Consider the following 15472-nt stretch of genomic DNA (forward strand, 5'->3'; position numbering starts at 1 on the left):
AGACATATGTAGTCTTTCTCTGTGATGAGGTACCAAGGAGTTAATGAGTAACTGCAGGCTGCAAGGACTCCTTGTATCAATTACTTAAAGCTAGACAAAATGTTGTATTGAACCAGGGAAAGACAGAGAACATGTGAGATTAATGAAATTTTGCAGGAAATTACATTCAAGTGATTTTCTTTCCTTAACTGTATTTAGGAGACAAGTAAACCTTTTATTTTTTTCAACATTTGCCTAGAACAGAGAAGGAGGAAGGAAAGGGGGGGAGGGTCTTTCACAGTCAACAAATTCAGGGGAGGGAATAATGAAGGAATGTCCTAACCATGACTGTTGTCTTCTTTACATGACTTTTTTTTTTCCCCCCATACAGTTCAAACACACCAGCACACTTGCAGAAAGCTATTTTGTAGAAAGCTCCACAGACGGAGCGCACAAATAGCTGGACTATGTCTGTGCATTAGTGTTTTATATATTTAGCTTCTGCATACTTAGGCCGAGTAAAAGCATGTCTCTGTTCCTGCTTCCATAAAATTGTACTGCCTTTCTTTAACCACATTTTGAAGGTATGTGACTTTCCTGTTCATTGTGAGCCCACCCCCTTTGTTTTTACATTCCCCCTTTTAAGCCTTTGCACTCTATTTGAGCACTTGAAGACACATTTCCTTAGATGATTTAAAAACAAAGGTAGAGAGGTGATAAACTGGGGGAAGAATGTTTCTTTTTCCTGTTTGAATGTTTTATTACCCTCTTGGCCTTAGGTGTAATGAGAGTGTAATTTCCACTCCTTTGCAGAGGCATGCAGGGTGGTTCTGTTAAGACCTTGTGGGTACTAGAATAACACAAAAATGTGTCTTGAGTAATTTGATATACTTGCAGAGGAAAAAATGCCATATCTCTGAAGAACCACTGCCACTGGTTGGGGACTGTGGGGGGGAAGCACAATAAACAGAGCTGTCTCTGTCCTCTCAAGATTCTGCAGTTGATCATGGTAGAGCTCCTTTCCCAGACGGATTTTTAGTACAGTTACATAGCTGTTGGTTGGGCTGATAAGTTGCCAGGCATTTGCTTCATTAGGAAGCTGGATTGGTGCAGGTCAGTACCTGACCTGAGTGCCTTGACCTCAGGTTGCCTGGTATGCTGCTGCAGAGCTTCCTTCCTGAGGCTCAGCCTGCTCATAATTGGATTTGCTTGTCACTATGAAATTTTGGCCAAATATTTCCTTAACTTTTGCTTTTATTGCACAGCGTCCATACTCACTCATACAGATCTGCTCTTGGCTCTTTAGTGTATGAGGTGCTGTGGTTTAACCCCACCTGGCAGCCAAGCACCCCACAGCTGCTCTTTCAGTCCCCTTGCTGGAGGATGACAGGGGCAATCAAAGGGTGAAAGTGAGAAAACTCATGGTTTGAGATAAAGACAGTTCAGTAGGTAAAGTAGAAGCTGCACAGGCAGGCAAAGCAAACCAAGGAATTCATTCCCCACTTGACTGTTCCCCCTTTTTCCCCCCCACTTTATATACTGAGCATGATGTCATATGGTATTGGATATCCCTTGGGTCAGTTGGGATCAACTGTCCCAGCTGTCCCCTCCTAACTATTTGTGCACCCCCAGCCCCCTCACTGGTGGGGTGGTGTGAGAAGCAGAAGAGGCCTTGGCTCTGTGTAAGCCCTCCTCAGCAACAAAAAAAACCATCTCTGCTATTAACAATGTTTACAGCACAAATCCAAACCAGCCCTCTACTAGCTCTGTAATGAAAAGGAATTATTCCCTAGCCAATACCAGCACACAAGTCAGAAGGATGATAGTCAGCATTGCTCATATCCTGTCCTGTGTGCTTGGAAAGCCTTCCTCATTCTTGTTTCCAAGGCTTTTCTGAGGGAAGGTGGAGAAATGACCTGGCATTTAGTTGAGTTACTGGGATATGTCTCTAAATTATGTATGACCTTGGGTCATTGAGGAAGTAAGAAAGCTGAGATCGCTGATCTTCTCCATGAAGGAAGGGTAATTTGAGTATTTCTGTGTTTCCTTTTCCCTAAACTGCATTTACCTGCTATGGCTAATTACAAAACTGCCCTACTTGGAGAACCCTTTCTGTTGATATATGTAAATACTATAGTTTCCAAATACTCTGTCAGTGTTTACATTACAAATATTGTTACATATATATAAATTGGAAGTTTCAATGTCAGTTTTGCACTTCATGTAATGAGCTTTGGAAAAGTAAGGAAAATTTATTATTTCATACAATAAGTCTCTGTGCTAGGTAATTCCAGAGGACTTTGTCCCAGCATCAGTCACCAGGTGGCACTGCCACATACAATCTTGCCTCACAGCAATCCTTTGGCAGCATGTCTGGCTATGGGATAAGGACTTCTGGCTTCTTCCCCTCTGTAGTTTGATCTGGAACTACGAATTCATGTCACCGTAACTTCTATCCCACTTCCTACATTGTAGGGAAACAAATTAACTTTTTAAATTATTATCAAGACAAGCACAAAGATTTCCAGTTACATTAACAACATTGAGCATTTTAATGATAGCAGAATACATACCATTCACTGCATGTTTGCAGCAGTTTAAATCTGTGACTTAATTATACTAACATTTCTGCATTATGACTTGCTCTTCAAATAGTATCATTTTGCATTTGGGGCCTGTTCTCATTTTACTCTTTTCCCTGTCAAGGAGATTTTTCTAGATGTGTATATTGATCATAGAAAAAGCATTTGCATTTCTCTACCCAAGAGAAATGCCATTTTCATGCCATTTGACCACTCTAAAATTCTTCCTCCGTATTATTCTGTTATGCAGTCTAGTTATCAGTGTCTTTGTGTCACATTTAGGAATGCACTTCTCTAGCACTGAAAGTGGCCCGGGTGCTGAATTCCCCTGTGAATTACCTCTGAATCTGAAAAGTCATTTTCAGATGTTCTTGGTATTATTGCAGTTGCAAAGAATTTTTCTGTTCCCCATGAACATCATCCCTCCTGAGTCTTTGGCAGTTTACAGGTGTTTATTAAAAAATACTCATCTTAGAGCTTGTCCAAATTAAAGCAAGACAGGCTTCCTTCCCAGTGATGCTTCCAAGCAGGGAAGTCCTGGATGCTGCAACCAGACATGAAGCTTGAGAATGGTACTGAAGTTTGCATTTAAAATGAGGAATGTAAGTGCATGTCTGGCATGAATCACTGGTGTGCTGTGTCACACTGCTTCTCACAGTTGGGAATGTGGAGAGATGAGAGATACTCAGCAGTCAACAGAGTCAAGACAACAGATGCCGATTTACCTAGGAGAGAGTCAAGGACGATGAGAAGGAGGATTAAGGAGTTCCCATCTGTTCTTTTTTTTTTTTTTTTTAATGTTAGCAGCTACACTGGCACCATTCTTGGTATTGTGTTGGGCCTGCTAGTGCCCTGCTGTTCATGCTAAGCTGTACCTTCTTTTACCACACATATAGTACAAAGTGGAGAAACTGCAATAACACCTCAATAGTGTTACACTTGAAGTCATAATGGTATTTGCATTTTTCCCTTGAAGAGACATAATTTGCGTCCTTTGAAGTACTCTTGCCTTCCAAAGCATCTCTCTTCCATGTTATTTCTGCACTCTACTCCAGATTTGCTAACTTTTCTAGCTTGTGGTTCATCCTTTGTAATCATATATATGTGACATAATATCAATATGTTCCTTTAAGCTTTGGCAATGACAAGAAAGTCTCTCTTAGTTTCCATTGCTAGAGAATTGGAGCAGACCGGGATCCCTTCTAAATCACAAATGAGGTAGATGTAGCAGGCACTGTTAGGGAGAGAAGTAGACTCCAGTAGTTGCAGAACCTAATCTCTTTTTCCTCATTTTTTGTATGTTACTGTTACTGCAGTGGCTGGGGAATAGTAGAGAAGTAAATGGCTCCTTTTTTACAAAATAAATAATAGGGAATATGGAAGTTCTTGTTGCAGAAGTTGCTCTATCTCCTGCAGTAACTAGCTTTGCAGCTGATCTGAGCTGCTGACAGCTGCCAAGCTCAGTATTACCTCAACAACAGGGATTCTGGTAAGCTGATGTGATGCAGTTTAGGGGGGCAGGGGCCCTATTAAAAAAACCCAAAACAAAAAACCCCAACAAATTTCAAATACTTCTGCATGGAAAGATGCTGTGATCACACAGGACTCCAGATTAAAACTTAGTTTTAAATAAAATGCATTGTGGTTCGTCACTGGATTCAAAGTTTGCTGTACTGGAAAGTTTAATGGGACAACTGTGATATGAAAAAAATTACTTAAGTAAAAATCATTCCCCAGTTAAGTTTCTCTTTGAAGAGAAATATAATAATTTAATTAATTGTTTCTCCTAATCAGTGCTACATTAAATTGAATAACAATACACTGAACACAGACATAAAATGTGCCAGGTTGCTTTAAGTTCTAGAGTCGTTGATAAAATTTCTCCCTAGGGATTATTCTCTTATGAACTTTGCTCATTCCAGTTCTCTTAAATCTGTTTTGGAGCGGGTCTTGTTGGCAGAACAAATTCAATCTGTCATTTTGATCAAAAATAAGAAGAAAACACTAAAACAAACCCACCTCTTATCAGATTAATTTTTCATCAGTTTTATTGTTTTCAAATTGCAGCAATTGTCCTCTGCTATTGACATATCTCTGCAAGACCAATATGTCTTACTCAAAACTTTGGCATTGCATTTTTAACTACTGTAATCTTTATACATCCTGCAAAATTCAATTTTCATTATTTCTTTATTTCTCTATTTATGTACTTTAAAAGAAGAGGCACCAGAGTTTCTCTAGGAGCTAAAGCTTAAAGCCCTGATAATATGTCCAGTCTGCTGAACTTTCTAGTACTTCAATTGTATTTCCAGAAGTTATTTCATTACAGTCTTCAAATAAGACCAGGTAGTTTAAATTAACTAAATGGCTTTTAAAGTAAAAATGCTTATATCTCAGATCTGAAAAAAAGGTGATCTGAAAGTAAAATAAAAGATGACTAATTTAAACTAAAACAATAAAGAAAATATGGAAATGGACCTTGAACTCCCAGACAGTTAAGTGAGATCATTCTTAGAAAAGCAATTGAATCAGAAGCAATTCTATCTTCAGGGCATATTACTGAAATAATAGTCCAAGGCGACTGAAGTTATGTATAAATTATGGGATTGTAAAGTCAAGCTTACAGCTCCTCTAATAATATTTTTTCTGCAATTAAAATTGTGGCTAGAAAGCTTAAGGGGATGGATAATTACTAGCAATTAACAGTCTGATCATGTGAGATGCTGAGGTCTTTTTGCTGCTTAAGAAGTTACTGAGAGCTATGGTTGCTTACCATTTTGCAGGTCTAAATCCTTTAACACTGAGTATGAACTGAAGACCCAGATATGACACATGAAATGGCTGCTGTGGTGACATGTGCAGTAAAAGCATATATTATCAAGGTATGGTCTTAGAGAAGTAAACATGCTTCCTCTAATTAACAGAAGGAAAATACATTCTCCATTTTATGTGGAAAAATAACCTTTACATGTAGTACTCCATTGACAAGCCTATCAAATCCAAAATGTTCAGAGGCACTTACATTTAGTTAACTTTATCTAGTTTGGGTCACTTCAATAATATCCCTTACTTTAAGAGGTTTTCCGTCTAATGTCTATGTCTGGAACAAAAAATAATGGCAAGTTGTCAACAATTCAAAAAAGTCTGATTGGGTCTGTGGTTGGTTTCACTTGCAGCACATGCTTATGGCAATTATTGCCCATAGTACTTTATGTACTTCAAATCTTCAATAGAGTGCTCCCTTCCGATTTTACAATGTGTTTCAAGAAGCTTGGCCAAGACTAATGCTAATGAAAATAAAAAAGGAATTGTTACAAAACTGTGGCTCCTCATCAGAGACTTTAATTGTCGTGTCTCTGGCACGGGTGCTGCACTTACACTTCTGTTTTGGATGATCTGGAGAGAAACTGTTCTTTCATCAAGAACAGACATGTATTTTCAAAGCTCTGTGGATACAGACTGAGGAAAGTTGCTTTCTTCTCTGTCCCAAAGTTTTTGATTCCCATTGACTGAGCTATAAGGATTATATATTTAATGCTAATTCCTAACTACATTGTGCAAATAATTAGAGAAAGATGCTTTTGTTATCATTATAGTTTAAACACCAGAAATTAGATGAGAGGCATATCAGATGTCATGGGCAAAGGAGCACTGTTCTCAGTATGAGAGAAATTGGAATTTTTAACTTAAAGGTACATGAAATCTTACAACTGAGAAGAAATGAGAAAAGGGGACCAACTTTAAGAAGAAAAGTTACATAACAAAAGGACTGACTTCCTACTGAAACACTGGTAATGAGGTGAGGGGATAAAAAGTGTTAGGCAGATTAAAGGATAAGAAATGATGAAGTAAATGGATAAAAGTAATAGACAGCTAAAAGGGATTACTACGAAGAATCAATTCACAGAGACATAAAAAGCTGAAGCAAGAAGAAAGCATAAAAACTTTGGATTAACATCTGAGAATTTGATTTTGATGGTAGTTAAAATATTAGTGGTAGCATTTATATAAATTAATTTCATGTTCTAAAGGATTTGTATAAAGAATTCAGTAATAAAAATAAGTCAAAATAACCGGATCTCATACCATATTATGCAAATCACCCAACAGAAGGAAAAACCAAATAGCTTTACTAAACAGGCACAATGGTGACAATTGAAGAATTTCATATTCATTTTTCACATTTTAGAATTTCATTTCTACCTGATAATTTTTAGTAATTGAACTGCATCCTTATCAGCTGAAAACACAGCTCTGTAACATCTTCAAGTGAAGATTTCTTGTTCCATTTGCATGATGCAAGAACATCAAGGCATCTGTAATAGCTTAAAATATTTTTTTTGCTATTTTAATGTGTTTGCATGATTGTCTTCAAGTTTCCTGATTACTATTAAATATCTGTATTGCCATAGCACCTAAAAGCCTAGGTGGCTGTCCACAAACTGGGGTTTTGGTAGTTCATATACAAATATAAACCAGAAGGGATCTCGTAGTCGCAGAGATGGTGGTGGTAAGCAGCTGCATCTATTCAGTATGTTGCAGCCTCCCCCTTAGGCTGCTACATTGGAGTCGTTTAATGGTTATCCCATCTGAAGCAGATACAGAACAATGTATGAGGGGGTTTTGCTGCTGTTCTAGGGCAAGCCCAGTGTTTAGTTCACTTCCCAGGTAGGTTAAATTGGTCTTTGCGCTCAAGTGACTAAACTACAGCTTCATGTTCTAGATGAATTGTCTAACCAAGCATAGCCAAAAGGGGTGAGTAGCCTTGGTGCTCCCCCGAGCAGTCATTCCCGCTCCCTTTGTGCCAACAGCGCTCTCTCTATAAGCGCTGTCACTTAAATTAGAGGTGGCTCACAGAACTGATATGGCAGGAAAGGAGCAGCTCACTGCAGCATTAAAGAAGTGCCAGCGCTGCTGCCAGAAACCAAACAGCTCTTCCAGGAGCACTGGTGAGAGGCTCACAAATTGTCATTCCACAATTCTGTTGCAAAAAATCTTAAGTACCATTCTCAGCCAAAGGGTTAGTACTAACTATGAGGAGTGAGAGAATAGAAATTTTTTAGGTTTGTGATCAACAAAATTTGACCATTATATATCTAATTACCCTGGTTGTAAAATCTACTGTACAACAATGTAGTTCAGATGATCAAGTATGAAAACAGTCAGTTTGGGAAAGCAAGTCCAGTCTGGCTTTAACTTGGTACCACTGTAGCAAATATTAAAGCTGGTTCATATTCAAATGAACATATTCAGCCTGCAGAAGACTTTTTGCATTAGCTCCCTTGTCTTAAGGGACATTGTAGAATGTCCCTTAAGGCTTGTAGCATGCCATGAGAGAACATATATTTGAGGTCTTACCTCAGACAACAGTATTAAATTAAATATTACAACTGATAAACCAGAATGCATAAACTAGATGGTTAAACTTGAAAAAAAAAAAAAAAACAGCAAAATTGTTTGCTCAGGAAATGAGCAGAGTGGTTTGTAACAGTATGAAAATACTAAAAATGTGACAGGTTTTGTCAGTTCAGACTACTGTGGGCTGTGTCCTGAGTGCTACATGACCCTTCTCTGCACAAATAATCATGCACTCTCAAATTACACTGAGCAGCTCTTCAGCTCAAACGACAGTTTTATTAGTAGACAGGGTTAAAACGGTGGCCATAACAACGTGTACTGGGAGTTACCGCCGCTGCTGCTACAGACAGTCGCTACAATTGCGTTACCAAACGGATGCGGATGCTGTATGGCTGGCAAAGCTTTGTCCAGCTACTTTCTCAGGTTACTAGTTACTGGAGGAGACTAGTTACTAACATCTGCAGTGTGTGACGGATTTGTCGTTGACAAGAGATGTTATCGCGATAGCGATGAGGAACCCCCCCCCCCCCCCCCTCCGCCTCCGATTAAAAGCTCAAGGAGGAAACACAAGCTTAGGGGGAAAAAGGAGAATTAAAATCAGCCGTACTGAAGCTCCTGAAACAGCAGTGCGCAGGGGGAGGCAGCGCCGCACGGCTCCCCTGCTCGCAGGGGAGAACCAGCCGGGGAGAAGCAGCCGTGGGAGCGAAGCCGCCGCGGTCGGGAGGTGCCCCGGGGCCCCCGAGACCCTTCTCCCCAGCGACTCCAACTCGTCAGAATCAAATCCAACTCAGCACTTGGGAGCTTCTGCAAACGGGGCGGGGGGTGGGGGCGGGCCCGGCAGCCTCCCCACCTCCTCTCTGCCGTTCGGCGACCTTCCTCCCCTTGCGGGTCTCCTCCTCCTGCCTCTCCCTTCACGGCCAGCCACGCTGCGAGCCGCAGGCAAAGCCCAGCACCCGCGGCCGCAGGGAGGCCAGCAGCGCTCGGCAGAATCGGGAGCGGAGAGCACGCTGTGTTTTCCTCGGGGGCCCGGGTCGGCGGGGCTGTCCCACCCCTGAGCCGGGGGTGGCCAGGACTCGGAGCCCTCCCGGGGCGTAGCCCCGCCGCTCCGCCCCGGGGAGTTAAGGAGGCGGAGGAGTGGGAGTGGGTGTCTCGGCCGCCCTTCCCCGCCCCGCGGGCTGACCCCGCGCGGGCAGGCAGGAGGCGGCGCGGCGGCGGGGACGTGCCCGGCGGGATGCGCGTTTAGCAGCGGCCCCGGCCGAGCGCAGGCCCTGCCGGCTGCACCTGGCGCCGGGGGAAGCGGCCGTGGAGCCCCGCGTCCTGCGCCCGACACCCGCCATGGAGAAGCGAGGGGAGGGCGAGCCGCTCTCCCACCCCCTGGAGCCCGAGCCCGAGCCGCAGCCGGCGCCGCCGGGGGAGAAGCGTTTCAGGCTGTGGTACGTGGGTTCGTCGTGCCTGGATAGGCGGACCACGCTGCCCATGCTGCCCTGGCTGGTGGCCGAGATCCGCCGTCGCGGCCAGCGGCAGGAGCCCGGCGGCGCCCCGGGCAGCGGCGTGCCGGCCCGCGAGGTGCTGCTGCTGCTGGGCTCGCCCACGCTGCGCTGCGTGCCCGCCAGCCCCGGCCCCGCCGCCGGTCCCGGCCGCCCCGCCAGCCCCGCGCCCGCCGTCTTCATCTTCGAGCACAAGGCGCAGCACATCGCCCGCTTCATCCACAACAGCCACGACCTCACCTACTTCGCCTACCTGATCAAGGCGCAGCCCGACAACCCTGACTCCCCCATGGCCTGCCACGTCTTCCGGGCCACCGACCCCAACCAGGCGAGTGGGAGCAGGGGGCGGGGACGCTGCCCGGGATCTCCCCGCTTGGCTCCTCTCCTCGCCAGACGGGACCCCAGGCACTGCGCTCCGCGGCCGTGGAGGGGCCGATGTGCCCGAGCGGGGCAGGGTGTGCCTGCGGGACGCTGCGGGACCGCAACCTCCGCACGCCCACCCGGGGCGTGGGGGGAGCCCGCCCGGGGCTGGCCGTGCCCACCAGGCTCGTCCCGGTGTGCCCCTCCATCTCAGGCGGCTGCAGCGCCCTTGGGCTCGGCGGAAAGGGGGGCAGTGGGGACACAGAGCCTCGCCTGGCCATGGGGTGCCTTGCCAGCCCCTGCCAGGCCGAGGGTACCACTGTGCGGAACGCAGTGCCCGGCGATATGGAGCCCCTTTCTTCCCGGCCCACCCTCCGTGGGGAGGCCTCGCATCCTGCAGCAGCTCAGTGGCAAGGGCACTGTTTGCTCTGCGAGCAGGAGGCAGGATTTGTGTTAAAGCGTCCCAGCGGTGCTGTCAGTGTTGGGCAGGAATGGAATAGTGGAGGCTGGTGCTTTTCCTCAGACCCCGTGGTACAGAAGTGATCGTTCGTGACGAGCGAGCGGGTCCTGTTGTGCTCACGGGTCACGCTAAGGACACCTGGCCGTGCTCAGGCACATGCAGTAGTGCTACAAACAAGGCTAGGTTTGGGTGGGGACATTTTTGATAAAGTGCCAACTGGAAAAAAAGACTAACAGTGAGGTTGTATTTCCCTGACTATCTGCCTGGCTTTGGCTAACACATCAAATGTGCAGCAGACTTATTTCTCTCTGGTTTAGAGTATGTGAGCAATAGCAGGTGGACAAGTGGGTTGGATAATAATCAATTTAGCAAGATGACAGCAAGAGAAAGGCCTTTTGGTAACAATCCTTTGGTTGAGTAAGTCAGAATACCTTCTCCTCAGTTTTGACAAACTTGAGGAAGAACTCTTGCAGTCGGAAGATAGCTGACTTACTGCATTTACTGACCAGCTGCTAGGGTTTCTTCATTAGTTTGAGTTTTCTTAAATGGGGAGGGTAGGAAGTATTAAGAAAACTACTGAAAAGTTCTCTGTATGTTAACTTTTATTTGAGCTAGCATACTTCCAGGGAGAACATGGAGACATTTAGATTGCATTCATAGCTGTGGCTTAAGGACAGGCTTAGGACAGGCAATATCCCAAGTAGAGGTAACTGTGCTTAACTTGTTGGCAACTGCTGTGGGTTGTGCTCTGCCAGGAGAGCATGCAGCAGGAGCGTGGAGGGGATCCTTATCTGGCTGGGGAGGACCCAGACGGTCCTTTTAGGAGTTTGGCAGTATGGCCCGAGGCAAACTAAGGTTCCAGCTTCTGGCAGAAAATGCTGGATCAAATTTATTTCTGGGGTAGGTCTGTACTGATACCATGAGTTTGTAAAACAATCTTGCTTTAAAATAGTGAATCCATAGTACTCCAGTGAAAAGTACTACAGACATTTACATTTGAAGGCTGTTTCTGACTACAGCTCTATCCATATGTCTTTCCTTCTTTCCTCATGGGGAAAGTGCCCTTATGTGCATTGAATTAAATCAAACTGATAAAGTCTTCCTATTGAAAGAAGTTGTTAGTGTGAATATATCTTGTTCAGGTTTTAGTTATATCTGTTAAGATTTTTTAAACTTTGTTAATCATTAATAAAGAATATATCCCTCCCAGAACTGTTACTCAGCACGTGATTTTGAACTACAGTGAGGGCAGTAAATGCAGAGCTAGCGATGTGATTCACAGCTGTCTGATTAACAGGCAGGTTTTACTAAGGTACCAAAAGGAAAAGGAAGTGGATTCTCACCTCCCACCTCTCCACCCCCGGGTTTTGTTATCAATTTGTCCAGGCTTTTTTGGCTAAGCCTGTGCAGGTATCTAGCTGTTGGTCTGTGCTAAAGCTTAATCCTGAGTGGGTACAGTCAAGCAGCAGGTTACTAGCTCTAAAAGTCTTCTTTCTAAGCTCTTAATTGTTTATTATAGAATTGATGCTGTCCTTGCATGTTTTCAAGATCTTTACGGATTTCTTTTTCCTAGTGGTTATATGAGCCTCGTGTTGTGTATTAACTTAGAAAGTATTTTTCACAGCTGTTATTTTAAGACAACCTCATTTTCCAGCTTAGGCTATAGTGACTTTTAGCCAACCTAAATTGGCACTGCTGCTGAGAAAAGTGATAAAGTGATCTTGCCCTCTTCAAGCCTCAACCCCTTGTTTCTTCCTCCCAGCTTTGTCCTCGTGGCAGCACAAGTGTTTGTGCAGCCATACAGCAAACAGGATCCAGGAATTGAATGGTGTTAAGTTTGCTTTTCCCTTACCTTCTCTGGAGTGTTTCCAAACTGCTTCCCTCATTTGCTGTACTGTGTAGCCCTAATGACTGTTTACATCAAGGCAGGTGGGTTAGAGGCACATGGTATCAATGAGTGGCCAAGAGGGGGAAGGGTCAGATAGCCTTTCCTGAAGTTCTGGAGAAGATAATTTTCAGAGAACTTGTGGATACTCCATCCCTGGAATTGTTTGAGTTTGGATAGGGCTTCGAACGACCTGGTCTAGTGGAAGGTGTTCCCTGGCAGTGGGGGTGGAGCTAGCTGTTCTTTAAGACCCCTTCCAAGCCGAACCATTCTGTGGTTCTGTGGAAGTTATGCTGACTTCAGATTCTCCAGAGATGGCTGCAGAGTCATGGTATTGTCCATGTCCTTTGGCAGTATTAAGTTCAGCAGCACCCTAAGTAAATCAGGAATGAAGGAAAGGTACAGGAGATGTCTTGGGGTCTCTGAGTTAGAAGACAGCTAGCTATAATTTTGAATGGTGAATGTTAATTATAAAAGTGAGAGGTTAATGATTGACTTTCAAGGGACTAGTGCTACCATGATAATTAAAAAAACAACGTAGGTGAGAATGAAAGTTTTGGCTTCAAGCCTCCAGCTTTCTCCACCAGGTGTACTGCACAATGTTTAGGCCGCATGTGTATTCACTATGATCACAAAAAGGGCTGGTATTCATAGAAAAAGGCACTGCCTTTTGCCATTCTCTGCAAATCTCTTTATCAGATGACCAGTGAAAAGCCAATGTAATATGTGCTCTGATGACATCAGGCGGGAAGATAACATCTTTTAATATTATTTGCTGTGACTGGAGAAAAATGAGAGAGTGATCTAGTAGTATGAAACAACTTCATATTTTATTTGAAGGCCTGCAAATTTTAGGCAGAGCTGAAAAGTAGGGGCCAGTGAGGTGACTCCTGTTCAGGAGTAGTACTTCAGCAGAATGTCAAACCTAGAGCTTGCTGGCATGACAGTGGATGCAATATACTTTTATTGGAGGGGCAGTGTGGTTGTGTGTCTCTTTCTTTTGCTCCCCTTATTTAATTACAAGGAGAGACATCTGAAGCCATCTGACTGGTGGAGGTGGGAACAGAAATGTTTGCCCTTTTTTTTTCCTCTCTCAGAACTTACTACAATGTTTGCTGCTTCTTCTAACTGTTCAAAGCAGTAGCCAGCTGGAGTGGATAAGGGTAGTTGTCTATTTAGTGTTGCCCGGTAGCTTCTGAGTAGCAGCCAGAGATTTGTTATTTTGTGTTGCTGTCATTTGAGAATTATTGAGTATGCACAGACTGTATGCAGACATCAGATGACAGGATTGTCTCATTTTATATTTGACAGATTTTCTTTACAATCCTGGGAACAGGAGTTTTTTTAACCCAAAAGTTAATAAATATGACAGGCATACTCTTCTTGCAGCCACTGAGAAAAGACTGTTTAATTAGTATTTTCAAGTTCAACTTTTTACCATTAAATACTGATTGTATTCTGTAAACCAGATTTTAATTGTGTGGAACAATCAGTGCAGTCTGACAATTGTCTTGAGGTCCCTGTTTGCTGGGGGAAAGGTTTATGGTATGATCTCTTTCTTCAGGTTTGTTTTTTTTTGTTATTATCATGCTGATCTAGATTGTGTGTTTCCTGCTTGAAACATGAATAAGCCTGTTTTGAGAGGATTTTTTTTTAGCCTTAACTGGCATCCTAAATCAAATTATACTTTATTCTTATTAGTGAAAATAACTTCCTCCAGTTAAGTAAGGATTAATTTCATGTGTTTGGTTTTCTCTTCTCAAACTTATAAGCATGATGAAAATGTATTGTTACAAGGTTTCAAAAGTATTCCAAGCTGGCTGTGGAAAAAGATGTTCAGGTGGACAGACCTCAGTTGAATTTAACTCTTGTGGGTATAATCTATGGCTGTGTCTTTGTGCTACACCTGTGTGTTAAGGTCTAGGCTTTCTCAAGGTGAAGCAGAAGTAATGGAGTCTTTTGGTGACAGTGTAAAGCTGTGATAAGAACTGGAGAGGCAGAAGCTCAGAGACGAGAGCTGGAGACAGCCCACTTGTCAGAAACACTTGTATATTCCAATAACGTGTTTCTTTTCTGTTGGATAATGTGTTTCAGTAAAGCAAGGGCGTAAGACAATTGTTCTGGAAAAGAAAGGCATCAGTATACAAAGTCTAGTCAACAGAGGCTTTTATTCTGTATGAATATCATGTTACATAAAGTTTCTTACTGAAGAATGTAAGTAAGAAATGTTTGAAGAACTAAGTTTGTCAAGTTTACATTCATATTTCTGTTGTCCTTTGATTTTTATGTGATATAGGAGCGTGAGCTGAATGGCAGTAAAATCAATATACAGCATTGTTGGAATTCATATTAAAGTATTGCACTGGTTGAGTTGTCTGATAAGATGTGTTTTGAATAGGTATAACAGACATGACAAAATAGATACGCTGTAGATTTTGTAGGATTCTGTAGGAAATGGGAGAGATGATGTTTGGTTGATAGCACAATTTGGTTGCAGAGGAAAGATTTGCCATGAGAAAGATATGTTGTCCCAGTTTTTACCAAGAAAACGAGTCTTGGAGGGACCAAGAAAATGAATGTTTTCTCAGTTCATGTGGGTCAGCATTTTGTTCATGAGTTGAGAAACTGAAAAGTAATGACTGAGAACAAAGCATGATATTAAGGACTTGCGATGAATGCAGAATTGTTTGGTGAGCAGCCTTATTATCTCTAGCTTACATGAGCTATACAGCATCAGATGAAAAGTCTTGCACTCCCTTTTTTTGAAACTGAAAGTTGAGAGCTTAAGGGCTCATTTTTGATTTCCTTAATAGATTTGGCACTTTTTTTTTTTTTTCCTGAAAATGAGAGTACTTTTAGTTTTAAGATTGTAAAGCTATCTTTCAATTTTGGTTTTGAAATAATATTTTTTCCCCATGTCACAAACAGAATGAATAAAAAAACATTAAAATTGTTAAATGTTTCTAAATGGTGATATGTAGCCTTTTTATTCCTAGCTAATATTTAGGAGAGGAAAGGGAATGTTTTTAAATACCCTTGTCTGTCATGTTTATATAAATAATTAATTAATTTTTCCTTTTGCAGTTCATGAAAACCACCCATTATTTGTGGAGTAGGAGGACAGTCTTGGAGGACAGTATTTTTTCAAAAAGGCAAAATAAAATACATGAAATTATGTATTTCACTGAGAGTGGCTGTAGGTTACCAGTGACCAGATAATAGTGCTGTCTTAAAGAAAGGAGCTTGTGTGTACCTAAGAATATCAAATCAAGGCTTCTCTTCTGATTATTTGTTTCTAGGGTTTGGTTTGTTGTTTTTTTTTTTTTTTTTTTTTTTTGTCTTGTCTGTCAATATAGAGGCA

At 42.8% G+C, this 15472-nt stretch overlaps 1 protein-coding gene across 3 annotated transcripts in view; it reads left to right on the top strand.

Moving 5' to 3' along the window:
* The window catches only part of TBC1D4 (TBC1 domain family member 4), a 109018-nt gene that overhangs the window by 2776 nt on the left and 90770 nt on the right, over nucleotides 1-15472 (top strand). Inside the window, exon 1 of one of the 3 annotated variants that reach the window (XM_072928172.1) lies at nucleotides 28-5443. The exons of the other annotated variants lie outside the window; for them this stretch is intronic. Within the exon in view, the coding sequence (XP_072784273.1) occupies nucleotides 5387-5443 (57 nt within the window). The 5' untranslated portion in view covers nucleotides 28-5386. Of the gene's footprint in view, nucleotides 1-27; nucleotides 5444-15472 lie in introns of those variants that run through there. 3 annotated transcript variants of the gene reach the window in all.

This window comes from Taeniopygia guttata, chromosome 1 (assembly GCF_048771995.1).
Source record: "Taeniopygia guttata chromosome 1, bTaeGut7.mat, whole genome shotgun sequence".
NCBI classification, from domain to species: domain Eukaryota; kingdom Metazoa; phylum Chordata; class Aves; order Passeriformes; family Estrildidae; genus Taeniopygia; species Taeniopygia guttata.